At 41.4% G+C, this 26,851-nt stretch overlaps 1 protein-coding gene and 1 long non-coding RNA gene across 2 annotated transcripts in view; one reads left to right on the top strand and one right to left on the bottom strand.

The window, feature by feature from the left end:
• Positions 1-26,851, top strand: part of ADCY10 (adenylate cyclase 10) — a 78,532-nt gene that overhangs the window by 44,555 nt on the left and 7,126 nt on the right. Inside the window, exons 18-29 of the mRNA XM_043878463.1 lie at positions 898-1,026; positions 3,810-4,091; positions 4,214-4,504; positions 10,668-10,737; positions 11,290-11,521; positions 13,405-13,512; positions 14,017-14,198; positions 18,854-19,010; positions 22,745-22,949; positions 23,028-23,124; positions 23,668-23,783; positions 24,679-24,796. Of these exons, the coding sequence (XP_043734398.1) occupies positions 898-1,026; positions 3,810-4,091; positions 4,214-4,504; positions 10,668-10,737; positions 11,290-11,521; positions 13,405-13,512; positions 14,017-14,198; positions 18,854-19,010; positions 22,745-22,949; positions 23,028-23,124; positions 23,668-23,783; positions 24,679-24,796 (1,987 nt within the window). The remainder of the gene's footprint in view (positions 1-897; positions 1,027-3,809; positions 4,092-4,213; positions 4,505-10,667; positions 10,738-11,289; positions 11,522-13,404; positions 13,513-14,016; positions 14,199-18,853; positions 19,011-22,744; positions 22,950-23,027; positions 23,125-23,667; positions 23,784-24,678; positions 24,797-26,851) is intronic.
• On the bottom strand, positions 3,368-21,333 carry LOC122678032. Its single transcript, XR_006335989.1, has 2 exons — positions 21,300-21,333; positions 3,368-3,483 (listed from the first exon to the last, which is right to left on the bottom strand). It is a non-coding gene; the product is annotated as an uncharacterized LOC122678032 (long non-coding RNA).

Genomic DNA, 26,851 nt, shown 5'->3' with positions numbered 1-26,851 from the left:
GTGGCAAGTGGGGTTACTCAATTGTGGTTTGTGGGCTTCTCATTGCAGTGACTTTTCTTGTTGCAACACTCAGACTCTAGTGTACAGGCTCAGTAGTCTGCCAAGTGGGCTTAGTTGCTCCAAGGTATGTAGTATCTTAGTTCCTGGACCAGAGATCAAACCCATGTCCCCTGAACTGGTAGGTGGATTCTTAACCATTGCACCACCAAGGAAGTCCCTAAAATCTCTTTCTGACAATAACCAATCTTAAGGAGAGTACAGTCTTCTACAGAATATGCCTGCCTCTGAGTGTGGGTATTTCAGTGTGCATACAAGCATATACTGTAAGTATATGTATAAGTATATCATATATAAGAAGTATGGGCTTCCCAGGTGGTGCTAGTGGTCAAGAACCTGCCTGCCAACGCAAGAGACATCAGACACCAGTTCAATCCCTGGGTCGTGAAGATCCCCTGGAGGAGGGCACAGCAATGCTTGCCCGGAGAATCTTCAGGGATAGAGGAGCCCAGTGGGCTATGGTCTATACAGTTGCAAAGAGTCGGATGTGACTGAAGTGATTCAGCATGCATGCACATATAGTAAGTATGAACTGTAAGATACATCCTGATAATCTTTGAATCTAATTTTTGTTAAACTGCATGTATTATGGAAGACGTTCAGTTGTTATTACCAATCCTTTTTTTCTTGGGCAGGGGAGGGAAAGAAAAACATGTTTTGAGTAAATTTTGATTTTCATATGTCAGCTTTACTTAAAACAGTATTCCAGAATACTTTAGGGGCTGACACACATCTCTGCCTGCTCTTTCTCATGTGAGACCCATCTTGAAGTTTATTGGGAAACCCAGATAATAATAGTGCAATGACTCTCAACTTTTCTTCCCCTATACCTCTCTATAGAGAACTTTGCTAAGCCAAAAGAGGATTTAAAAATGTTTACTTTCGGTGTTGAGGAGGAAAATGAAGAAGTCTGTAACCTCGCGAGTGGTGTCAGATTGAAAAACTTGTCACCACCAGCATCATTAAAAGGTAAAGAAAATGTGACATGGTATTCATTTTCCAGGACCTAGATTTTCCTCTTGCTTTCTTTAGGATGCTTTAACAAAGGAGAAAGTGAGAGGGTAACAGACAGGAAGGCCAGGGGTCTCCAAACGAGGAAATAGGCTGCAAGTGTCAGACATTTTTTCCTCTCTCTCAAGTGGCAGGAGGAAACAAACTACAAGTGTTAGATGTTTTTCCCCTTCTCTGTACAAATTTAAAAAGAGGTTTCTTTTAAAATTCTGTGTTGCCATGACAACACCTGGTTCTACCTGAACTTAACTTTTCTCAAACCTTGAGCTAACCAATGCATTTTTCTTATGGAAATGTTTTTCTTAAACTATGTTAATGAACAATGTGTTTATCCTAGACGGTCTTCAAGTTGGTTCTGCCTAAGACAAGGAACTGACTTGACAAACCAGTATGGTTTACTCATGCAAATATTCTCTTAAGCTATGTTAGTAAGACTGTATTTGCTTGGAAACCTGCCTTTCTTCAAAATTCATGTCGATCGTTTTATGGCCCAGGATGACTCCGCTGGTGCCAATGTCATCTCAAAATGCATGTTGTGGATGAGGGGCCTGGTGCCAGTCTGAGTTCTGAGACATCTCCTTTCTCTAATTAGCAGCTTGCTAGGAGCTATCCCAGTAGCTCAAGTGGTAAAGAACCATCCAGCAATGCAGGAGACCAGGGTTTGATCCTTGGGTCAGAAAGATCCTCTGGAGAAGGCAATGGCAATCCAATCCAGTTATTCTTGCCTGAAGAATTCCATGGGCAGAGAAGCCTGGCAGGCTACAGTTTGTGGGGTCACAAAGAGTCGGACACGACTGAGCAACTAACAGACATACACAGTAGCTATGGACTGGCTAAAGACTAGCAGGAGGGGCACTCTTTCTGCCCCCTTCTGATGTCTATGTCAGAAGCTTTCTCTATCTCCTTTGTACTTTAATAAAACTTTATTACACAGAGGCTCTGAGCGATCAAGCCTCGTCACTGGCCCTGGATTGAATTCTCCTCCGGAGGCCAAGAATCCCAGCGTCTTGCACAGCTCAGCAACAACCTTTCAAAAGGAAGATAGAAGACTGGCTTTATCTATTTCATGTTACCTAGGCAATGGAAAGCCTCCATAGTAGGCTTGGCTTTTCCTTTTCTAAATAGAAGCCACCTTCCCCCTGTGCATATTCTGGAGTCTGATTTGAACAAGGTTTTATTCAACTGCATAAAAGAATGATGTATAGTCCATTTGCAATTAAGCAGAAATCAAATAATGAGAGAAAAGATCTAACTGATATTTTTTCTCAGCTATCTACTTCTGAAATGACAAACAAGGGAATTTATATCAGGGATGTACTATTATTCATTTCAAGAGAAACTAATTTCAAGCAGTGTTCTAGTATGCATTCAGCTCAAGTCCATGCCTTCTATGGAATGGTCAAATGTTTAGTAGAAGGATGAGACCTCAAGTTCTCAGTCTTCAAAACAGCATTGCTTGTGTTTCATTCACTATGACTTGTAAAGTAGCAAGGTAAACTAGTTTGGTTTCTTTTAATCAGTGTTTTTTTATTGAAGAAGTTGATTTACATATAATGTGTGTTAATTTCTGCTGTAGAACAAAGTGATTTTTGTTATATATATATATACACACACACATTTATATACACGAAGTATATATATATATATATACATTTATATACATATATATTACATATATATATACAAAATTATATACTTTTTATTTTTAAACTGTACCATGTGGCTTGCAGGATCTTAGTTCCTCAACCAGGGATTGAACCCAGGCCATGTCAGTGAAAACCTGGAATCCTAACAAGTAGACCTCCAGGGAATTTCCACATTCTTTTTCTATTATGGTTTATTATAGGATATTAAATATAGTTCTTTGTGCTATACAGTAGGACCTTGTTGTTTATTCATTCTCCATATAAAAGCTTACATCTGCTCTCCCTGCTTACATCTGGACTAGTTTGGTTTCTACAGTGTTCTGTGGACAGGTTGAGGAGTTCATATTTTGTCCCAATGTGGGTGATGCAATACAAGGACATACTGGTCAAGAGCCCAGGAAGTTATGTGACCTTTGATACTCAAGCTTAGATAAGAAGATGGAATTGGAGCTAGGAGCTCTCTGCCACTTGGTCTTGATCATAGAGGTAATAATGAGTTGTCACAAGAATAAATGAATGCTGGAGCAGATAGAGAAATTTTATTGCCAGGAAGTTCCAGGAGAAAGGGTAGCTAGTGAAGAAGATAGAGAATGACCCGCTGGAGAAGTCAGCACAGAACATGGAAGTCAGGCCCTGCTCCTTTTTATTTTTTGGCTGCATTGTGCAGTTTGTAGGATCTTAATTCCCCAACCAGGGATTGAACCCAGGCTTTTGGCAGTGAAAGCCCGGAGACCTAACCACTGAACTGACAGGGAATTCCTGGGTCCTGCTCCTTCTGACCACTGTGGCCTACCGTGACCTCTCCTCTCCTCACACACCCCTGTCACATTTTAACACAACATCAGAACACCTTGAAATTGATCTTATTGCCGTGGCCAATGGGACATGCATATTTTTAGGTCATAGCATCTCCATCTTTTGTACTCCCGAGTGCTATCTGCTAAGTAGGTACTAAGCAAATACTTCTTTTGGCTTAGCTCAACTGGCTATAGTTTTGTGAACAAGAACTGGAGAGCCGGACAGTTGTCCATCTCTCGAATACATTTGATAAAGACAGATGACTAATTCCCTATTTGTGTGACTTTCTACCTGCAGAAATCTCTCTGGTCCAGCTGGATAGCATGAGCCTGTCCCACCAGATGTTGGTGAGATGTGCTGCCATCATTGGCCTAACTTTCACTACAGAGCTGTTGTTTGAGATTCTCCCTTGTTGGGACATGAAGATGATGATCAATGCCCTGGCAACCCTTGTGGAATCCAACATCTTTGATTGTTTCCAGAATGGCAAGGAGCTCCGAATGGCCCTAGAAAAGAATGCAGCTTCATTTGAGGTGAATTATCGATCCCTTTCTCTGAAGCCACTCATTGAAGGAATGGGTGAGTAGAGCCTGGAAATGAATAATAGTGCCTTCAGTTTAAGGCACATCTTGATAAAAGAACAGATCTGTGTTTTGTAGCAGAGGCTGACTCTTTATCCATGGTGTCTCTGTCCTCTCTAGATCACGGTGAGGAGGAAGAGCTCCGTGAACTGGAAAGTGAGGTGATTCAGTGCCACATCATTCGATTCTGCAGCCCAATGATGCAGAAAACGGCCTATGAGCTGTGGTTGAAGGACCAGAAGAAAGCGATGCACTTGAAATGTGCCCGCTTTCTGGAAGAAAACGCCCACAGGTGTGACCCCTGCCGAAGTGGAGACTTCGTCCCCTTTCATCACTTCGCAGTGGATATCCGGCTCAACACTTTGGACTTGGATAACATTAGGAAGATGGCTAAGTCCCATGGATTTCAAAGTAAACTTTTTCATTCCTAATTAGTTCTAATTATTCCTGGGGAAAACAAAGGCAAGACCTAAAGGAGTAGATCTAGACCATGAGGGTTTCAAGTCCTCTTCTGACTCAGACACCACAAATGATGGGACTTAAGCAGTGTAGGTCATCGAGGCAGGGAGAGTTGAGGAGTGTACATGCAACTGAGTTGGCAGAACCAATCTCACGGTGAGATTGTCAGGGTGGATATGGGGATAAGGACTCTGGTAGAAATGAGATATGACCAGAGCTCAAATTATAATTTCCAAAGGGGTAAAACAGACAATCACATCAAGGGGTGGAACCCAAGGAAGGGAGCATGATCCAAGAGGGAGTAATGTTTCTTGCAGATAAGAATGCTGTTGCTCTGTGTAGTTTGAAACAAGGTTTCAGTGGAAAAGGAGTATGAGTGGGAGAGAATTAGCCAGGACTAAACAGGTCAGGGTCCCAGAAAAGAGCGCTTGGGTTCAGGACAGGGATTCATGATGTTAAAATTTGTACCAAGTACCAAGATACAATGAATGTTGCAATCCAAAGTGAGGCAAATAGATGAATGTCCAAAGGAAATAGTTGAGAATCAGTTATTATCTTGGATCCTTCATCCACATTCAAGACATGAAGTGAGGAAGAGCGTGGAGAGAACTGGGATTTGTGGGGAGACTTGGCAGGAACTGAGGAGTAACTGTGTACCCCCAAGTGGCTTGCTTCCTTTATCACCCCAACCCTAGACAGTTGTCTCCTTTGAAGTTGCTTGGAGGACACAGAAAACCTCATACCCCATGAAGCCAGAGTGCCCAGTGGCTGCAAGAGGATCAACCTGCCCTCCCAGAGCTTGGGAAAGGATTTATTTATCCCATAAATAAGATATAACTCACCTGGGAGAAAAAGTCAGCCTGCTGCCATTTTAAGTTGCTCCCAAGAGTACCCGTAAGAGTGAGAGAGGACCCCTAGTAGTGGAGTGTTAGAATAAAACCAACATTAAGAGAGCAGGCAATGGAGAGCTAAAGAAGATGCATGACCAGATCAAGGTAGCTTCAGTGAAGGATCCCAATGTAGGGCTACAGTCAAAGCACCAGTGAAGGTATTCATAGGAGAGGGTTGACTGACAGAGATAAAAGGGAAAGAATATTCCAGACTCTCTGGAATCAGCGAGTCTTACTTTACAAATAAATATGTATGTTTTAATTAATTTACTTATTTGGTGAGGAGTAAGATCAGCTGGCAGCTAGCAGACAGGTCAATTGGAGCAGAGCTGGTCTTCAGCAGGCTGGTTAGGGCCACCAGAGAAAACAACTTGAGTTATTTCAGGTTCTCCAATGCACCATAACTTTCACTCTGGAACATATATGGTGGGGTGTCTCTGAGAAATGTCTGCTGATGTCCGTTCATCAGCACCTCCAGCTGAGTGAGGCTAGGGCTCAACTATTTCCCTTATCAGAATTTTTCACCTATTCAGAAGGGTGTCAACTAGATATCTTTAAATAAAGACATTTTTTATAAACTCAAAATGGATTAAAGATCTAAATGTAAGACCAGAAACTATAAAACTCCTAGAGGAGAACATAGGCAAAACACTCTCCGACATAAATCACAGCAAGATCCTCTATGGACCCACCTCCCAGAATATTGGAAATAAAAGCAAAAATAAACAAATGGGACCTAATTAAACTTAAAAGCTTTTGCACAACAAAGGAAACTATAAGCAAGGTGAAAAGACAGCCTTCAGAATGGGAGAAAATAATAGCAAATGAAGAAACAGACAAAGGATTAATCTCAAAAATATACAAGCAGCTCCTGCAGCTCAAGTCCAGAAAAATAAATGACCCAATCAAAAAATGGGCCAAGGATCTAAACAGACATTTCTCCAAAGAAGACATACAGGTGGTTAACAAAGACATGAAATGATGCTCAACATCACTCATTATCAGAGAAATGCAAATCAAAACCACAATGAGGTACCATTACACACCAGTCAGAATGGCTGCTATCCAAAATTCTACAAGCAATAAATGCTGGAGAGGGTGTGGAGAAAAGGGAACCCTCTTACACTGTTGGTGGGAATGCAAACTAGTACAGCCACTATGGAGAACAGTGTGGAGATTCCTTAAAAAACTGGAAACAGAACTGCCATATGACCCAGCAATCCCACTCAGGGGCATACACACTGAGGAAACCAGATCTGAAAGAGACACGTGCACCCCAATGTTCATCGCAGCACTGTTTATAATAGCCAGGACGTGGAAGCAACCTAGATGCCCATCAGCAGACGAATGGATAAGAAAGCTGTGGTACATATACACCATGGAATATTACTCAGCCATTAAAAAGAATTCATTTGAATCAATTCTAATGAGATGGATGAAACTGGAGTCCATTATACAGAGTGAAGTAAGCCAGAAAGACAAAGAACATTACAGCATACTAACACATATATATGGAATTTAGAAAGATGGTAATGATAACCCTATATGCAAAACAGAAAAAGAGACACAGATGTACAGAACAGACTTTAGACTCTGTGGGAGAAGGCGAGGGTGGGATGTTCTGAGAGAACAGCATTGAAACAAGTACACTATCAAGGGTGAAACAGATCACCAGCCCAGGTTGGATGCACGAGACAGGTGCTCAGGGCTTGTGCACTGGGAAGACCCAGAGGGATGGGATGGGGAGGGAGAGGGAGGGGGGTTCAGGATGGGGAACACATGTAAATCCATGGCTGATTCATGTCAATGTATGGCAAAAACCACTACAATATAAAAAAATAATAAAAATAAATCATTTATTTAAAACAAAAATAAATAAGTAAATAAAGACATTTTTTAGATTTCCTGAAAGTTTTACCATAAAAACAATAGTCCCAAGACCTACTGTCCTGCATTCATATGTTCAGTAGTTCCTTTTTTTAAAGGGTTTTTTTTTTTTTTTTTTTTGGTGTGGACCATTTTCAGTGGTTATATATGGATATGAAAGTTGGACCATAAAGAAGGTTGAGCACCAAAGAATTGATGCTTTCAAATTGTGGTGCTGGTGAAGACTCTTAAGAGTCCTTGGATTGCAAGGAGATCAAACCAGTCAATCCTAAAGGAAATCACCCTGAATATTCATCAAAAGAATATCAGTGATGCTAAGCTCTAATACTTTGTCCACCTGATGCAAAGAGCTGACTCACTGGAAGAAACCTTGATGTTGGGAAAGATTAAGGGCAGGAGGAGAAGTGGGCAACAAAGGATGAGATGGTTGGATGGCATCACCAACTCAATGAACATGAGTTTGAGCAAACTCTGGGAGATAGTGAAGGACAGGGAAGCCTGGCATGCTGCAGTCCATGGGGTCACAAAAAGTCAGAGAGGACTTAGCCACTGAGTAACAACAAAATTTTTAAAGCCTTTTATTGAATTTGTTACAATGTTGCTTATGTTGTTTTTGTTGGCCATGAGCCATGTGGGATCTTAGCTCCCCAACCAGGGATGGAACCTGTACCCCCTGCTTTGGAAGGTGAAGTCTTAACTGCTGGACCCTGAGGGAAGTCACAAGGGCAAATATTTTTAACTTAGTTCTTCTTTCTAGTCATTACCTCCATATGCTAAGTGATATGTTAATGCTGCTTTTTAAAAAATCAAATTCTGACATCACCTGTTTTAATCTTGCTATGGTAGGTGAAAATCTAACTTTATTACAGCACTCTTGGGCAACTCTCTCCCAATATTGTTATAGCACTATCATTAGATAAATTAATCAAGTATCTACATTATTAAGATTATGTAACTGCTGTTATAGAACTAAGTAATATACTGTGAATAGATTTCTTAACAAAAGTTTATTTTTCCTAGAGTTTTTATGAAATTTCCTTTTTGCAATGTCTTTGCTATAATATCCTGTTTCAGCCTTGGCTGAAAGCAAAAACAAAGACATTTGTTATCGCCAAATCTCCCCTAAGTGTGAGGTATGCTTTTAAGTAATTCTGGAGAAGGGCATGTTAATATCATATGAGTTTCAAGAACACAGCACGAGGTATGCATCAGATAGTGAAGAAGTTGATTCCCTTTTCAGTTCTCTGTCAATCCTGAGTACTTCCTAAAAACTTATTTTCTAAGTCTTGATCCAATCTAAGGATGGACAGCCCACGGGCTTCCTCCTGGGTTCTTTCCTTCCACTTGCTCCACCTAATTCTTCAGGGACCTCTCCTCTCATTCCTTTGGTCTTCTCAATATGCGATTTTCTCGTTCAGCATTTCATTTACTCATTTAGTAAATATTTATTGAGCTTCTTACATGTGCCAGAGATTGTTTTAGGCACATCGATAGAGCAGTAGGAGCCAGCAAAATGGGCAGCCAGTGAGGAAAGAAATCAAGGGAATGGGTGTTGGAGAAGCCAGTAAAGGCGAGGAGAGGTCAGTTGTTGCAAATGCTGCCAAGAGGTGTCATGAGGTGCAGACAAAGGCGTAATGTTTGGGTTTGGCACCTTGCTTTTACTGGTAACTCTAACAAGCAAGTTCTAGAGAAGTAGGAGGATAAAGGTATAATTCAGTTTATTCAGCTTCTATTCACTAGAGTTGAATTAGACAGCAGACTAGGAAAGTGAAAGTCGCTCAGTCTGATTCTTTGCGACCCCATGGCCTATACAGTCCATTGAATTTTCCAGGCCAGAATACTGGAGTGGGTAGCCTTTCCCTTCTCCAGGGGATCTTCCAAACTCAGGAATCAAACCCAGGTCTTCCACATTGCAGGTGGATTCTTTACCAGCTGAGCCACCAGGGAAGCCCAAGAATACTGGAGTGGGTAGCCTATCCCTTCTCCAGGGGATCTTCCTGCCCCAGGAATTGAACGGGAGACTCCTGCATTGCAGGCAGATTCTTTACCAACTGAGCCATTGGGGAAGCCAGACAGCAGACTAGGAGAGGTGGACAAATTAATCCTTATATAGTATGATAAAGGATGATGATAGAGATCTGATTGGGGTCATTGGACACACAAGTTAGGGCACTAATTCTAAAGGGCAAAGGCACAGAAGGCTTTCAGAAGAAGGTGATAGTAGATGCTAAGACTGCATTGTATAAATTAAAAGATCTGTGGAGTAATGCATTTATCTTGGAGTCCGGAGACCTCTATCACTAACAGATATATGATCTGAGACAAGGCCCTTCTGCTTTCTAGGATTCTTCCCTCTCCTTGAATGGAGAAGTAGCTAGATTCAACAATCCTCATTTGTTTTCTGTTTTAAGATCTTTATGGAATTTTCTAAACTATTGCAGTCTGGATAGACTGAAGGTTTTAAATTCAAGGGTCTCTGCCTTAAGTTATTCCCCTTTTGGGGGTATCCCAATAAATGTCTATTTCTCTATTAGAAGCTGACATCACTTTCTTCAGCATCATTAATTTATACTTTGAGTTGTGCTTAGTCACTTCAGTCATGTCCAACTCTTTGTGGCCCCATAGGTTGCAGCCTGCCAGGTTCCTCTGTCCATGGGGATTGTCCAGGCAAGAATACTAGAGTTGGTTGCCATGCCCTCCTCCAGGATACTTTGAGTAAATTATGATTGTGTTATCATCTAAAACAAACCCCAATATTTCAGTGGGTTAACACAATAGAATGATAGTTTTTTCCTGCCTAGGTAATGATCCAATGAGCATTCTGACAATGAGCCTTGTTCGCAGTCAGTCAGGGACCCAGGCTCCTTCTGTGTTGTGGGTTTGCTATCCCTTAGATCTCCACAATTAATTTGTTTTCCTGTGAAAGGAAGTGGAGAAGATATCTAAGCATCTCAAATCAGAGGTGACATATATTATTTCTGATGGAATCCCATTTTTAAACTTAACACATGGCTTCACTTAAGACTGAATGAAGAATGAATGTAATAGGAGGAAATTCTGTGGTGATCCAGTGGTTAGGACTCACGTGGTGCTTTCACTGACATGGGCTTGGGTCCATTCCCTGGCCAGGGAATTGAGATCCTGCAAGCTGCACAGCACGGCAGGGACCAAAAAGGAAAAAGAAAAAGATGCAAAAGGGACGGAGAAATGTAGATCCTGGCTAGGCAACAACAATTTTCTTGTGGAAGGGGAACAGGAAGCTTCAGTATACCCCAGACATCTCTGCCACACGATCATTTCAATGACTGATACAACTCACTTGTTTGTTTATTTTCCAGCGGAAGAAGAGATCACTTTTTCCAGAATAGAGACTTCTAAGAAATCTGAAATATTTTCTGAAAACCTCAGGTACAGTCATCTATAATTGTTTAGAGAGTAGAGCATGAACAATTGGCATTAAATTCAGACAATTGTTAGAATCGTTTGTTTGGCCAGTGTTCTGGCTCTTTAAGGCACAAGTCAGAGGGTTATGTTTTAAGTCTAATCAGTCATTGTGTAACTGAGCAGGATCCTGGTGGGCCCTTCCCAAGACAGACCGCAGCACCCCACCCCACCTCATGTCCTCTGCTGTATGTAACTCCTCTCTGAAAATACATAGATAGTAATATCTGATTCATACTTCCTGAGTTATTTTACAGATGCTAAAACCTACCAAATGGAAGAAATCTACATTAGAGTTCTTTTTTTTTGTCCACACTGTGTGGGATGTGGGATCTTATTTCCCTGACCACCTGAGCTCCCTGCAGTGGAAGCTCGGAGTCTAAACCACTATACCACCAGGGAAGTCCCTACATTAGGTTTTCTTATCTTGCTCTTTTATTTGTTTTAAAAGATATTTTCATATCAAATCCTATCTATATCTACAAATTATTACTCCTATTTATTTCTGCATTTGGACAGTTCTGAAGAAATAAGAGAAAAGATCTTGAGTTTCTTTGATATCATTATAACAAAAATGAGGACATCTGAAGATGACGTCATCCCTTTGGAATCTTGCCAGTGTGAGGAGATCCTAGAGATTGTCATCATGCCTCTGGCTCACCATTTTCTTGCTTTGGGAGAAAACAACAAAGCCTTATATTACTTCCTAGAACTTGTGTCTGCTTATCTCGTCTTGGATGATAATTATATGGTAAGTTGTTTCTACCCAGATCACCTCCATCCTTGAGACAACTTACAGACCAGAGAGCCAGAAGGGAAGCTCTAGTTTTTTTTTGTTTTTGTTTTTAATTACTTCGTGTTCTTGATTCCTACCAGTACCCTCTTCTTTTGAAAATCAAATTGCTCAGAAGGCAAATGACCTGAGATTAAAAAAAGTCAGAACAAACCGCAACTACCATTATACATTATATTGCCACCTTTGGAAACTTGCTATGGATTGTCTACCTATATGAGACTCTGGTCTCAACTCTTCAGTTTCAGTAGAGACTTCCTCAGTAATGTCCCAGTTGCATTTGCCCTCTGTCTTCCCCAAATATCTATCAGCACAATACCTGTAGGTCTTTGAATAAGAACAAATCTAGCTTTACTCTTGTGATCTCTGAAGGGGCTCACTCACTTTGGTCTTCATGTAATTTGTGCTAAATTATTGTACATACCTTTAGGCTAACCAAAGCACTAGTGAATGTTTCTCCAGGATAACTGTAAATAAGTTTCAGGGCAATATGCCTTTAGAAATGTGGGGATTTGGTACATATAATTAAATGAAAGAATTCATTGTTAAGTTGGGAAGCCCTGAACTGAATAAAGATAAACAGGTTTCTGTACTACAGATATTCAGAGCGTTCATATGCTAAGATACACAGAAATCTCCCAGAGGGTTGGGCTAGGACTGGGACATATTAGTTCTCTTAAACTTATTTGACCTTAGATCACTTTTCATAGAGTAGCTGGCTGGACTAAGCTTCCATGAACTCATTTGAGGAAATGTCTTTCTGGGCCTTGCTTCATCTGACTTCCAGCCAGCTTCAGGAAGAGCTTCCCACACCTGAGTAGCCATGGCTGCCACCCTTCACGCCTGCACTGGTGGACCAATCCAGATTTTATAGTTGTGGCCTATTTAACCCCTACACCTTAGATTTACATAAAATTTGTAAATTAAACTATTAAAAATGTCAGTAAGCTCTGGTTCTCTCAAGTATTTTGAAGGAAAGCCTCCTGTATGTATTTTATACACATATGTGAAGAAGAGGGTGATGTGGCCAGTGAATACCAGAAAGAGAAGGTTTAGGTAGCCTTGGGGGCCAACTTGCTGAGTCTATGCTCACCCTCATCTCACTCTACAGGGAGTGGTGAATGTCCAGGAAAACAGTGATTGGAAGCAGAGCCCAGAGCAGGGTCCCAAAATGTGCCATTTGCATCGCCCTCTCCCAGCAAAGAAACCCAGCCTTCTGCACATACCACTTAGACTGCATGAGACTTGGGGACATCGTCTCACCTTGTTTTACTCTTCAAGTCTGAGCTTGCCTTGGTGTTCACGTGTGCCAAGACTGTCTTAACAATGTTACATTGAAGATGAAGTGACAAAGTTTGTTCAGGGGCTTAACTTTCTCTTCTACCTCCCAAAGATGGCCCTGACCAGAAAAAAAAAAAAAGGAAACAGTTCATGATTCATTCCATAAGTAGAGACTGGCCTTCAGGGATGTGGGGATGGTCTCAGGAGCCATGAGTACATAGTTGGAAATAGGGAATTTGGGGATGGAATTACTCAAAGAGGGGAACTGCCTTGGGGAAAACTTCAGGTAAGATGTCTTATATGACAACATGAGGAAAGGAGATTTCCAGATTCGTCTTCTAGAATGAGAGATTCAGTGACCAAGATGGACATGAAGATGATATGTATCTTTAGCAGGAACTTTCTCCACCCCTCCTTTCTGACCAGGGGCTAAAGGTAGAGATGGAATCAGGAGCTACAGTGGTCCTGACGCTCTTCCTTCAGTCGAGTTTGGGGCAATGGCCCCTCTGTGGTCCTGGTCCCTGTTGACTCAACACTTTCTATTCCTTGTGTGGTTGCAGGCGTATCTATATTTGAATGAGGGAGAGAGGTTGCTGAAAATTCTCAAGAAGGACAAATCTTGGAGTAAGACTTTTGAATGGGCTACCTTTTTTACCCTCAAAGGTCAGGTAAGAAATCATTAGAAACGTGATTAATCTGTTATTTATCACTGGGGCTTTACATAGAAGAAGTAATAGAAGTCATCCCTATACTTTCTACATCCTCCTCCCATCCTCTGCTACAGATCTTTTCCAAGACTCCAGGACCCCAAGGCCTGGGACTCCTCACCATCACTTTCTGTGGCAAGATCTTCCTTAGCCACTTAGTGACAGCTTTATGAAATATTTTTTTGTAACAACCTCCAAAAAAAAAGGGACAGGAATAAGTAAACATTTTCTCAGAGGTAGATTATGAACAATGAGGATGCAAAATCCTAGTCATTCAACCATCCTTCCACAGATATAACCAAGAAACATTTCAGATTACGCCAAGCACAGGGGGATTTTGTTCCTGGGCTTTAAATTACTTTTTTTAAAAAAAGGATTCCTAAATTACATATTTTTGGAACATTTAAACCAAGCTTGGAATCATTGCTTTTTTCTTTCCTTTCTTCCCCTTTCTTCTCTTTCTAGGTCTGTTTCAACATGGGCCAGATGGTGCTTGCCAAAAAAATGCTGAGGAAGGCTCTGAAGCTCCTCAATAGAATATTTCCTTACAACTTAATCTCCTTGTTTCTCCAGACTCGGGTTGAAAAAAACAGACACTTTCATTATGTGAATCAGAATCAGCAGGCCCAAGAGAGCTCACCTCCAGGGTAAGGAAAGAGCTGCAGAGAGCTAGGGGTCTCATCTCACTCCCCAAGAGGAGAGAGACCTACACATAGTCCAACAGTCCCCAAAGAGTGGGCCTCTAACAGGCGTGAGGGGTCCCGGGGGCTCACTGTGAGGGAGAGGTGGGGGGGCTCCCAGGCCAGGGCTGGGATGCCTCAGAACAGCTTAACAGGCAGCTTTTGCCAAAAGGAGTTCAGGTGACAAAAAGTCAAAGGAGCCCTTTGCAAGATGAACTCCAGTGCCTCCCCTACTCATCTCACCCACTAACCTCCTGGCCATCCATGTTTCAAGGGAATCTGCACCACCTGTTCCTAGAGCCTCAGTCAAAAGTCATCTTCCAAGTCAGTGCTAAAACCCTGGGTATTGTCCCTGCCCTAGAGGAAAATGGCAGGTCCTGAAGACATCTGCTAAAAGACAAAATGGCCCACCCATTTTTGTATCTCCATAGATAGAAAAATCTGTGGGTTACAGAGGGTATCTATTGATCAAGATTATACCATTGAGATCTGTACATTTCAACATGTAAATTTTATCTATAAAAGAACTGCAAAGAATAATGAGGTGGTGTAGGGGAGAGAAACAGTGAGTAAAAGAACAGATGCAATAATAATGCTGACAGTTGTTGGAGCTGAATGCTGGGTATATGTACCTCATATTTTTCTGTTTTATGTGTATGTTTAAAATTTTCCACATCAAACTTTTTGCAATATATTCTACCTACCTAGGAATTCATACCAAAAGAGGTGTCACCTAGTTGGGGATCTGAAGAACTGACAAGATAATCTGTTCCACCTCAGGAGAGGCCAGTAGCAATATTCCTACAGGTTCTGCCTGAGATACAAATATCTATGTCTATGAGCAAATGGCTGCAATCCTTTTGCAGTCTCACCAAAAACTGCCTTCCCCAGTTTCCTGAAAGTGTTCTCTTGACTGGGGGTAGGGTGGAGGGGGACAGGGTTGGAAATGAGGTGGATCTGAACTCCTTTGCAGGTTGGGGTTGGGCTCCTGAGAATCTAAAGCCTGCTGCCTCAGAAGACACCAAGAGAGAGAGGGGCAGGGAGAGGTTCAGCAGAGATCTCTCTGTGAGATAAGAGAGAATTGAAGTTTGGGTCACAAGAGAGCTGTCAGATGAAATAAAGGATGCCTAGTTAAATTTGAAGTTCAGATCAATAATGAATGATTTTTTTTTAGTATACATTATATCACACAAGATATTTAAGGCATATGCATTTTAAAAGAATTGTTTTGAAATTCAGATTTAACTCAGCATCCTATATTTTCATTCCCTAAATCCTATAAGCCTATTATACAGCCACATTTTGTAAAAGGAATAAGAAGTACCTGCACAAGAGGAGAAGGAGAAAAATTGATGATCAGGAAGAAACTACAGAGCTTAAAACGCCCTCCAGTCAAAAGGTTCTCATCTCAAAAATAAGGACACAAAGAAACGCCTTTAATGTCAGAGTTTCCATAGCTTCATGAACTCCCTGTTATAAGGGATTTTACATTCTCCATGTTTCCTTAGAACCTTTAAAAACTAATTTCCACAACAGAATGAATGTTGTCAGTATCTAAACAGAATACCTGGAGTTCTTCATTACGAATCTCTAGGATAGGGACTTCCCTGCTGATCCAGTGTCTAAGAACCTGTATCCCAATGCAGGGGGACCTGGGTTTGATCCCTGGTCAGGGAACTAGATCCCACATGCTGCAACTAAACTAAGACCCTGTTTAGTTCAGTTCAGTCATTCAGTCGTGTCTGACTCTTTGCAACCTCATGAATTGCAGCACGCCAGGCCTCCCTGTCCATCACCAACTCCCGGAGTTTACTCAAACTCATGTCCATTGAGTCGGTGACACCATCCAGCCATCTCATCCTCTGTCGTCCCCTTCTCCTCCAGCCCCCAATTCCTCCCAGCATCAGAGTCTTTTCCAATGAGTCAACTTTTCGCATGAGGTGGCCAAAGTATTGGAGTCTCAGCTTCAGCATCAGTCCTTCCAATGAACACCCAGGACTGATCTCCTTTAGGATGGACTGGTTGGATCTCCTTGCAGTCCAAGGGACTCTCAAGAGTCTTCTCCAACACCACAGTTCAAAAGCATCAATTTTTCGGCACTCAGCTTTCTTCACAGTCCAACTCTCACATCCATACATGACCACTGGAAAAGCCATAGCCTTGACTAGACAGACCTTTGTTGGCAAAGTAATGTCTCTGCTTTTTAATATGCTGTCTAGGTTGGTCATAACTTTCCTTCCAAGGAGTAAACATCTTTTAATTTCATGGCTGCAATCACCATCTGCAGTGATTTTGGAGCCCCACAAAAAATGAAGTCTGACACTGTTTCCACTGTTTCCCCATCTATTTGCCATGAAGAGATGGGACCGGATGCCATGGTCTTAGTTTTCTGAATGTTGAGCTTTAAGCCAACTTTTTCACTCTCACTTTCATCAAGAGGCTTTTTAGTTCCTCTTCACTTTCTGCCATAAGGGTGGTATCATCTGCATATCTGAGGTTATTGATATTTCTCCTGGCAATCTTGATTCCAGCTTGTGCTTCTTCCAGCCCAGCGTTTCTCATGATGTACTCTGCATATAAGTTAAATAAGCAGGGTGACAATATACAGCCTTGACGTACTCCTTTTCCTATTTGGAACCAGTCTGTTGTTCCATGTTCAGCTCTAACTGTTGCTTCCTGACCTGCATACAGGTTTCTCAAGAGGCAGGTCAGGTGGTCTGGTATTCCCATCTCTTTCAGAATTTTCCAGTTTATTGTGATCCACACAGTCAAAGACCCTGTACAGCCAAATAAATAAATATTGTTGTTTTTTTTTTTAAAGAATCTCTATGATATTTTTCTTCCTTCTCAACTTTATTTAAAATCTCTTTTTTTGATAGTTATTTATAATTATATTTTGTTTTCTTGGCTTTGTTAAATTACTAATATTGTAGCCAGTTTAGGATCCCATTTTTATCACAAACAGAAAAGATTGGGGGCTACATTATCAATTAAATGATTTGTGGAGGCTGAGACTGAGTCCCCAAACATTCCGGAAGGTGGTCAGTCATCCTTTCCTTGAACAATTCCAGCACAGGAAGTTCACCATCTCCTGCGACATTCCATCCCATAGTCAGAATGTGTTTTAGTCTGGACTGCTATGACAAAATTCCACAGGCTGGGTAACTTATTAACAGCAGAAGATTATTGCTCACAGGTGTGGAGGCTGGAAGTCCGAGGTCCTGCTGTCAGCATAGTTAGGCCAGGGCCCTCCTAAGACTTCTTGTCATATCCACCCTTGCACCCCTTGCACCCCTTGCACCCCTTGCACCCCTGGAAAGGGGCCAGGAACTTTTATAAGAACTCTAATCCCATTCAAGAAGGTTCCACCTAATCATAACCTAATTGTGTCCTAAAGGCCCCACTACTAATCCTGTCACTTTTAAGAGTTAGAATTCAACCTTGGGGGGATGAATTCAGACCACAGCAGAATGGATTTGTTTAAAGTGCTCATTCGTTTGTTGAGCTGAGACCTAGGGCCTGACAGCAAAGTGCATAGGAAATGACATACTGGACTGGCTGGGCTGGAGGTGGCCAGGGCTGGAGTCCTGGCACCGTTACATCCTCGCTCTGTTACTTTTACTTAACTACTTAACCTGAGTCTCACTCTCTGCTTATATAAAATGGGGTTAATTATTCCTTCCTTTCTTATGGGGTTGTTGTCAGGCTCAAATGAGATAAAATTATATAAATGTGCTTTTCAAATAATTTCACTTAAATGGCAGTGACCTGACAGAGGACAGGTCTTATATATAAATAAATTATAATTAAATTTATAGATGTAAGTAAAATGATTTACCTCTGTGCTCTTACATATAAATAAATTATCTTAACTAATCATCACAAAGCATTATGGTTTCCACTGTGCAATGGAGAAAATGGGCTTCATAAAAACTAATGTGCATGTACAACAAGGTCCTACTATATAGCACAAGGAACTATATTCAATATTCTGTGATATATCACAATGGAAAAGAATATTTTAAAAAATAATGTATATATATATGTGTGTGTGTGTGTAATTGAATCACTGCTATACAGCAGATATTAACACATTTGTAAATCGACTGTACCTCAATAAAAAATATTGCTTGCTGAAACTGAAAAACAATTAATGTGCATGTTAATTTACATGTAGGGCTTCCTTGATAGCTCAGTTGGTAAAGAATCTGCTGGCAATGCAGGAGACCCCAGTTCAATTCCTGGGTTGGGAAGATCCGCTGGAGAAGGGACAGGGTACCAACTCCAGTATTCTTAGGCTTCCCTGGTGCTCAGCTTGTAAAGAATTTGCCTGCAATGCAGGAGACCTGGGTTCAATCCCTGGGTTGGGAAGATCCCCTGGAGAAGGGAAAGGCTACTCATTCCAGTATTTGGGCCTGGAGAATTCCAAGGACAGTACAGTCCACGGGGTCGCAAAGAGCCGGACACAACATGTAAACTTAATTTACATGTAAGGGAAATAGGCCTCAAACTCAAGTCTATTTAGACCCCCAAGCCGGTACTGAGGACTCTGCACCTGTGCTTCCCTCAAGTATGTTGGTGATGATATCTTTTTCTTTTGTCCCGTGTGTGTCCTTTAATAGGAAGAAGAGGCTGGCACAGCTTTACCAGCAAACCACTTGTTTCTCCTTGCTGTGGCAAATCTATAGCTTAAATTTTTTTTTCCACTACAAGTATTATTGTCACCTGGCAGCTCTGATGCAAGTGAATACTGCACTGGAAACTCAAGATGATTTCCAGGTAGGGTATTTTTATAGATGCTTTTTATATTTCTGAATCTCATTTGGAGAGAAAAGCCTGATGAAATCCAATCAAAATTCAAAATCATGAAGGTATAATAAAAGCCTTCCAGGATGAATTGTTCTGCTGAGGCCCACAGTTGTCAAACATTCTGATCCCAGAATCCCCTTACACTTTTAATAATTGAGGACCTCCAATAGCTTTCTATGGGCTTCCCAGGTGGCTCAGTGGTTAAAGAATATGCCTGCAACGCAGGAGATGCAGGAGACATAGGTTTAATCCCTGGGTCGGAAAGATCCCCTGGAGAAGGGCATGATAACCCACTCCAGTATTCTTGCCTGGAAGATCCCATGGACAGAGGAGCCTGGTGGACTGCAGTCCACAGGGTCATAAAGAGTTGGAAGTGACTGAGCATGCATGCAATAGCTTTTTATGTGGGTTTGTATGTTTCTATGGGTTTATATACCTTTATATGGGTTCATACATTTATATAGGTTGTATCTACCAATATTGCCATATATGACACAAAAACTGATGTACTTTAAAAATATTTTGGGGGGACTTGCCTGGCAGTCCGGTGGTTAAGAATCCATACTTCCACTGCAGGAGGCACAGGTACCATCCCTGGTCAAGGAACTAGGATCCTACTTAAAAAAATTTTTTTAAGAAAATTAACCAATGACATATGAATATAATTAACATTGTCATTGGAAAAAACGCTATTTCCCCAAACATAAAAATTTAGTGAGAATGGCATGTATTACATTTTTGCAAATACCTTAATGTCTGATTTCACAGAAGACAGGCTAAAATCTCAATCTGCTTCTATCTACACTTCCTTGTAATGTCACCTGATTCTCTCCTGGAAAACACCACATTGTACACATAAGAGGATGAAAGTGAAAAAGAAAATGTAAAAGGATAATTCTTTTTAAAAAGATAAAATTATTCCCTGCTCGTCCAAAAGTTAGGACTCTGCTCACACCTCTCACTGCCTCAGCTCAATCCTTGGTCAAGAAACTAAAATCCCATAAGCTGCACAATATGGCCAAAACAAAAAAATGTAAGAGCACACATCAAAGATTTTATTGAGCTCATTAAAATTAGTGGGAGAACTAGTAAGATATTACAACTGGTTCCCAGGAGAATTTAACTTATGAATGTATGCAAAACTAATCAAGTCACAGAGCAAGAATAAAATCACCTATATTCCACCAAATATTTATATTTCTATGAAAAAGAATCATTTACATTATTACCAGTTTTCTATAGTATACAGAATTGTAATGTAGCCCAAAGAGAGTGAAAAGCAGAGATCACCTTGGTAAGTAAGCTGGATAGGACACATTTTGATTTTGTTTTGTTTTATTTTGGCCCATTTCAAATTCTTTCACTATTTTTCCTGACCCAAATTTCTTGATGTCAATTAGCTTATGCAATTAGCTTTGATCTCTTCACAGCCTGAGTTCCTAGAATGGTGTCTGCCATGTAGTAGGTACTCAACAAATATTTCTTTGAATGAAATGCTTTACTTCTCCTTTATCCTTGGGGCTATCTCCTAAACATGTGGTGGAATAAGGGGCAGGGAAGACATAAAAGGGATAAATCAAAATTGGAAAGTGAATCAAAAGATGCCTATTAACAAGATGGCTGTGATTGAGGCCAGAAGAGGAGGGAAAATCTCCCCTGGGTGTTCAAAGCAGATGAGGTGCTCTGTGTAGGATAACAGTAAGAAACAGAATGGGTACCAGGAGAGTAGTTTCCAGGGCTTCCCCAGTGGTCCAGTAGTTAAGAATCTGCCTGCTAGTGCAAGGGACACAGGTCCACTCCCTGGTCTGGGAAGAGTTCCATGTTGCAGAGCCACTAAAAGCCCATGGGCCACAGCTACTGGACCTGTGTTCCTAGAGCTTGGACTCCACAAGAGACGCCCCGGCAACAGAAGCCAGTACACTGCAACACAGAGTAGCCCCTGCTCGCCACAACTAGAGAAAGTCCACGCACAGCAATGAAGACCCAGTGCAACCAAATGTTAATAAAGACAAAAAATTGTAATAAAAAATAAAATAATTATTTAAAAAAAGACTGAGAGAGAAGTTTCTAGGACTCTCCATCTATCTGTGGTGTGACTACTAGCAAATCACATAACCTGTAGCTTTATATTTTCCCCATAAAGTGAAGCAGTTGGCCTCAATTCTCTCGGTCCAAATCTGAGAAGAACTAGGCTTTATTATAGATCTGATTTTTCATTTGCCCAACAATTTTCTTTCTCTCGCTGGGTTTCCTCCCTACTGGCTGCATTATTTTGTTTTTTTTGTTTTTTTTTAATCTTTGCAGAGCATTTTATTATTATTTTTTTTAATTTTTTTATTAGTTGGAGGCTAATTACTTCACAACATTTCAGTGGGTTTTGTCATACACTGATATGAATCAGCCATAGATTTACACGTATTCCCCATCCCGATCCCCCCTCCCACCTCCCTCTCCACCCGATCCCTCTGGGTCTTCCCAGTGCACCAGGCCCGAGCACTTGTCTCATGCATCCCACCTGGGCTGGTGATCTGTTTCACCATAAATAATATACATGCTGTTCTTTTGAAATATCCCACCCTCACATTCTCCCACAGAGTTCAAAAGTCTGTTCTGTATTTCTGTGTCTCTTTTTCTGTTTTGCATATAGGGTTATCGTTACCATCTTTCTAAATTCCATATATATGTGTTAGTATGCTGTAATGTTCTTTATCTTTCTGGCTTACTTCACTCTGTATAAGGGGCTCCAGTTTCATCCATCTCATTAGGACTGGTTCAAATGAATTCTTTTTAACAGCTGAGTAATATTCCATGGTATATATATACCACAGCTTCCTTATCCATTCATCTGCTGATTGGCCGCATTATTTTGAAACACGTTCTAAACAATGAATAAAGGAATTCCCTAAATGCCTCCAGACCATTCTACCATGTAAGGTTCTGTCTTTCTTCTCTTTGTATTTTTCAAAATAGTTTATATGTATTCTGAGCTTTGTGGGGGTTTTGGTGTTTTTCTTTTTAGTAGTAAACTGTGTCTGTAGCAGGGACTGTTTTCTCTTCAGCCTTCTCTAAACATTTCTATCTTGGAGCAACTTTATCATTTTTAAAGAGCTGTTTAAAGAGTAACCAACTTCTCATAAATCTCCCAATTAAGTTTAGAACTTAAATCCTTACTTTTTTTTGAAAGCAAACAAAACCAAATCAACCTTTCTTTATTGTTAAATAATGAAAGTAATATATGCTTGTTATAACACTAAATTAAACATCACAGAAATGCATAAAATAAAAAGTTCCTCAAATCTTTCCTCCAACTGCAACAAATAGGTAAACTGCTTTTTACAGTTTGAGACAAATCCTTCCAAGCCTTCTGGTATGCAGTCATATATCCACATATATAAGCTATTGCTTTTATTTTTCACAAAAATTCAGGTTCTTATATTTTGTCAAGGACTCTCTATGGGCAAAAGGGGCCATTGAGCTTGTCTTACATAGTTCATGTTTGAAGCATGAACTCATGCATTAAACTGCAGGAACTCAGCTTAATTTCTGTATCTAAGCCCATGTTTGGTCAAATGTCCAGCTCCATTCCAAAGCTCAATGAATCCATGTTTACTGGCAGTATTGGGTGATATCCTGGTCTTTCTGCTTTGGGCTCCATCTAAGTCTCGCCCCATCTCTCTTCCTTTCCCTCACTGCTGCCATTTCAGATCATTAAGGCCTACCTGGACTATTCACTATATCAACATCTAGCTGGCTACCAGGACGTGTGGTTCAAATACGAGGTCATGGCCATGAAGCAGATCTTCAACCTCCCCCTGAAACGCGAGGGCGTTGAAATCATGACCTATGTGGCCGATAGGCTTGGCTATATAAAGCTCCTGATGGGTCACCTGGACTTGGCCATTGACTTAGGTAAGGGCTGGCTGGTCAAGAAAGGGCATGCAAATACAAGTAATAGCCAGAACTATACTGGCATTGTTTTGTTCCCAGGTTCTCGAGCCCACAAGATGTGGTCATTGCTTCGGAATCCCAGTAAACACTATCTGGTCCTCTGCTGGCTTTGTAAATCTCTCTTCTTGAAAAACAGGTATTTATCTCAAGGAATTTGCCAAAATGAGAGAAAGAAAGACATACTTATGGAATGTTCTGGATTTCCTTAACCCTGGCCATAGGATGGGGAAGGGAGTAGGGCTTACCGAAAGCTGGTGTAACCAATGATCACCACCCTGTGGATGCCACTGCTGTCTCACAGAACTCATGCCCAGGCACCATCTCTGCCCTGGTTGCTCTGGCCAGCGACGGGAAGAGGGCCAGACAGTCACGCCCAGTGTGAGAATCAGGCCTCCACCACTGCCAGGGGGCAGAAAGGGAACACTCTCGTAGGAGAGGCAAATGCCCAGAGAATAGCAACCAAGACCAGAGGCCCAGCACAAGTTGATCTGACTCTGGCCACCCTCATAGAGAGGTCTGTGAAAGAACAATTGAACAGAGTCAATTTGGGATTTAGGAGTAGGTTTGAAGTCTGTTTCAGGATTGTATTTGGTTCTGCATTACTGGGCAGAACTGAGACTAGGACTGAACTTCCTTCCCCCCACCATTTTTTAATCCTACCACCTTTTTTTTTCCATAGATACAAGCAGCTGATCCAGGTTCTGGGGTGGCTGTGGGATCTTTCTGTAGCAGAAGAGCACATCTTCAGCAGGGCATTTTTCTATTTTATTTGCCTGGATGTCATGCTTTATTCTGGTGAGCATGACCTTGGAATTTATGAGAACTGGGGGTCCATGGCACTTGTGTTGGTGTGGTGTGGCAGCAGTCAGGGCAGGGGTATTGAGACCTCTGGGTTTCTGGCTAGAAAGACATACAGGGAAGGGAAGGGAACAGGAGAGCCTGGTGTTTTGAGCTAAGGAGCCATCTAGAAAGTGCAAGGATTATAAAGGACCAAGAAAAAGAAAGTTTAGAATTTAAGCTGCCGGTTAATGTGTCAGATCATTTGTCCCACAGTGATAGTGAGCGTGACTGATGGTGTCTTACCACGTGCGTTCCACTAGGGTATTTAATTTTTAACAGGATATACTTAGAGATTTCATGCTTTAAAGTGAAGGACAGGGCTGCTAATGTTAAGGGTTTCATTCACTGGTAGCTGTTGGTGATTTGGAAAACTAGTTCTTTTCTGATAATCTTCAGCTTATACCAGGCGGGCAGGCCTCAGTTAGCATATTAAACCAGAGCTACCAACCTGGGCATTCTTTTTCTCACCTGTATTTTCAAAAGGGGATGCAGCTATTGCTGCCAGAAAGGGAAGTGTGGATAGGAAGACTGAGAAGTCCCAGGCTGCACTGAGGCTGACTCCTCAGATGCAAGCAGGGAGGTTGTTTTAAACCCCACTTCCGCGTGGCTGACACTCTGTACTTGTAAGTTATATGCATAAACTTCCACAAAAGCAGAAACTCAGCAAACACAGGGAAGTGCAGCCACCTGGTTGTTGCTGTCTACGGGACCCTTTGGACTCACAAAGGAATGAGACTGAGACCTCTCTTCACAGTGGGAACTATTCTGGGAGTTACTAGGCCAGAAAGATGATGATACCCCTCCACTCTCAATCTACCTGCCAAGCCCTCCTGTTTCTCTTCTTTTAAAGGCTTTGTTTATAGACCCTTTGAAGAGTGTTTGCAGTTCATACACCAAAATGAAGATAACAGAATCCTCAAATTCCAAAGTGGAATGCTCCTGGGACTTTACTCATGTATCGCTATCTGGTAACACTGTGTTGCATAACACTAAATTCCCAAATTTGAAAATGTTGAAGCCTGGAAGAGTTCTATGAGATTTGCTAAAAAGAAAGAAAGGGAAAGTAATTTTTAAGACAGATTGAAGGTGACGGAGCAGATTTACTCAGAAAGATACCGTGGGGATTACCTAGTCCGTCCTCCTCAACCAAGGCCAGAACAGTGATGCTGCTTAAATTGTGTTCAGTGCAACAAGCATTTATCTCATACAAAGCATGTTGTGTTAATACAGAGATGGATAAGAAAAGAGTTCCTGCTTCTGAGAAGTGTTAGGGTTTGAGGGAGACTAATATATAGCACACTTGCCCCCTCCCCACCCCCAAGATAGAATCGTAATCACTGTTGATAGAGTCCATGTTGGAGGACATGGCTTATATCTGCAGAGAAGTGAGCTTCTTGATATTGAACCTCAGGATTAGACTTCCCTATTAGCAGCAAGAAGTCCTAGAAAACTCTGCCCCTTCTCTACCCCATTAAGGCAGGTAGTACCATGCTCTCTGTGTGAGTCAGGCTCTCACTGACTCTCAAGATGAAAGAGAGCTACACCTGCCTAATTCCTGTCCCAAAGTCACCAGCCAACTAGGTCACTCCTTACCGCTGGAGGTGTGAGTGAGGCAGAGAAAGAAATGGAGAGTTTTGCACCAGTGGAGCTCCCTCACATGGAAGGAAGCTTCAGGAGGGTGGAATAAGCAGGCCTCCTACCCCATTAATCCATTAAGCCATTAACCCGCTAAAGCTTCATCTTTTAACCCATACATTTTAAACTCAGTAAGCCTGCAACTATGACCTTAGCTTCAAAGAAGTAGATTAATAGTAAGGCTCCAGAACATTAACTAAATTACTGCCACAGCCATCCCCAAGACTTGAAAGTTATTCCCTATTCCACTTCCCATCTCAAATTATATAAGCAGTCATGTGGGCTTCCCTCATAGCTCAGTTGGTAAAGAATCTGCCCGCTATGCAGGAGATCCCAGTTCAATTCCTGGGTTGGGAAGATCCGCTGGAGAAGGGATAGTTTACCCTCTCCAGTACTCTTGGGTTTCCCTTGTGACTCAGCAGGTAAAGAATCTGCCTGCAATGCAGGAGACCTGGGTTCAATCCCTGCTTTGGGAAGATCCCCTGGAGAAGGGAAAGGCTACCCACTCCAGTATTCTGGCCTGGAGAAGTCCATGGACAGGATCCTGGCAGGCTACAGCCCATGGGGTTGTAAAGAGTCAGACATGACTGAGTGACTTTCACACACACTTCCCATCTCAAATTACATATGCAGTCATGTAGTCCAATATTTAGAGATTTTATGATGACATTAAATGACAATGCAAAGACAGTCCTACCACAGACTACAGCAGTTTCATATTCAAATAGAAATCTCCTCTTATTATAAAATTCATTGGGAGAAATTAAAATCCAAAAATTTGGATTTAAAATTTAATTTAATTTACGCTTTGCTAGCTAAAGTCTGAAGAAATGGAAGTTCAAAGTCAAATTAATTTGCACATGTGAGTTAAAGTTCAAGGAATCTAAAATTCAAAAATCACCTTAATTTTTTATTCTACTCTATCTTCCCTGAGGAGTTCTTGCAACAAGTTTAGCTTAAGACAATACTACTCCCACTTTATGGGCATAGGAATCATCTGGAGAGTCCATTAACTCAGATTTCTGGTCCCATCCTCAGAGTGTCTGATTCAGTAGATCTAGATTGGACCAGAGAGCTTACATGTCTAAAAAGCACTCAGGTGATGCTGACAATTCCTTTTTATGGTCCACACTTTGAGTAGTATTAGCCTAGGCTCTCTCTCTTTGGAATCAGCCTGCTCTGTTTCACTTTTTAAATTTTTTTCCCTTGGCCACACTGCGCAGCTTGCAGGATCTTAGTTCCCTGACCAGGGATTGAACTGGGGCCCTCAGTAGTGGAAGCACAGAGTCCTAACCACTGGACCACCAGGGAGTTCCCTCACTTTTTAGAGTCTGAGAGTTAAATGGTACCTAATATCATCCAAGTATTCCCCCCAATTCTATTAATTT

This window comes from Cervus elaphus, chromosome 20 (assembly GCF_910594005.1).
Source record: "Cervus elaphus chromosome 20, mCerEla1.1, whole genome shotgun sequence".
NCBI classification, from domain to species: domain Eukaryota; kingdom Metazoa; phylum Chordata; class Mammalia; order Artiodactyla; family Cervidae; genus Cervus; species Cervus elaphus.
This window is presented reverse-complemented; position numbering and strand designations above follow the sequence as displayed.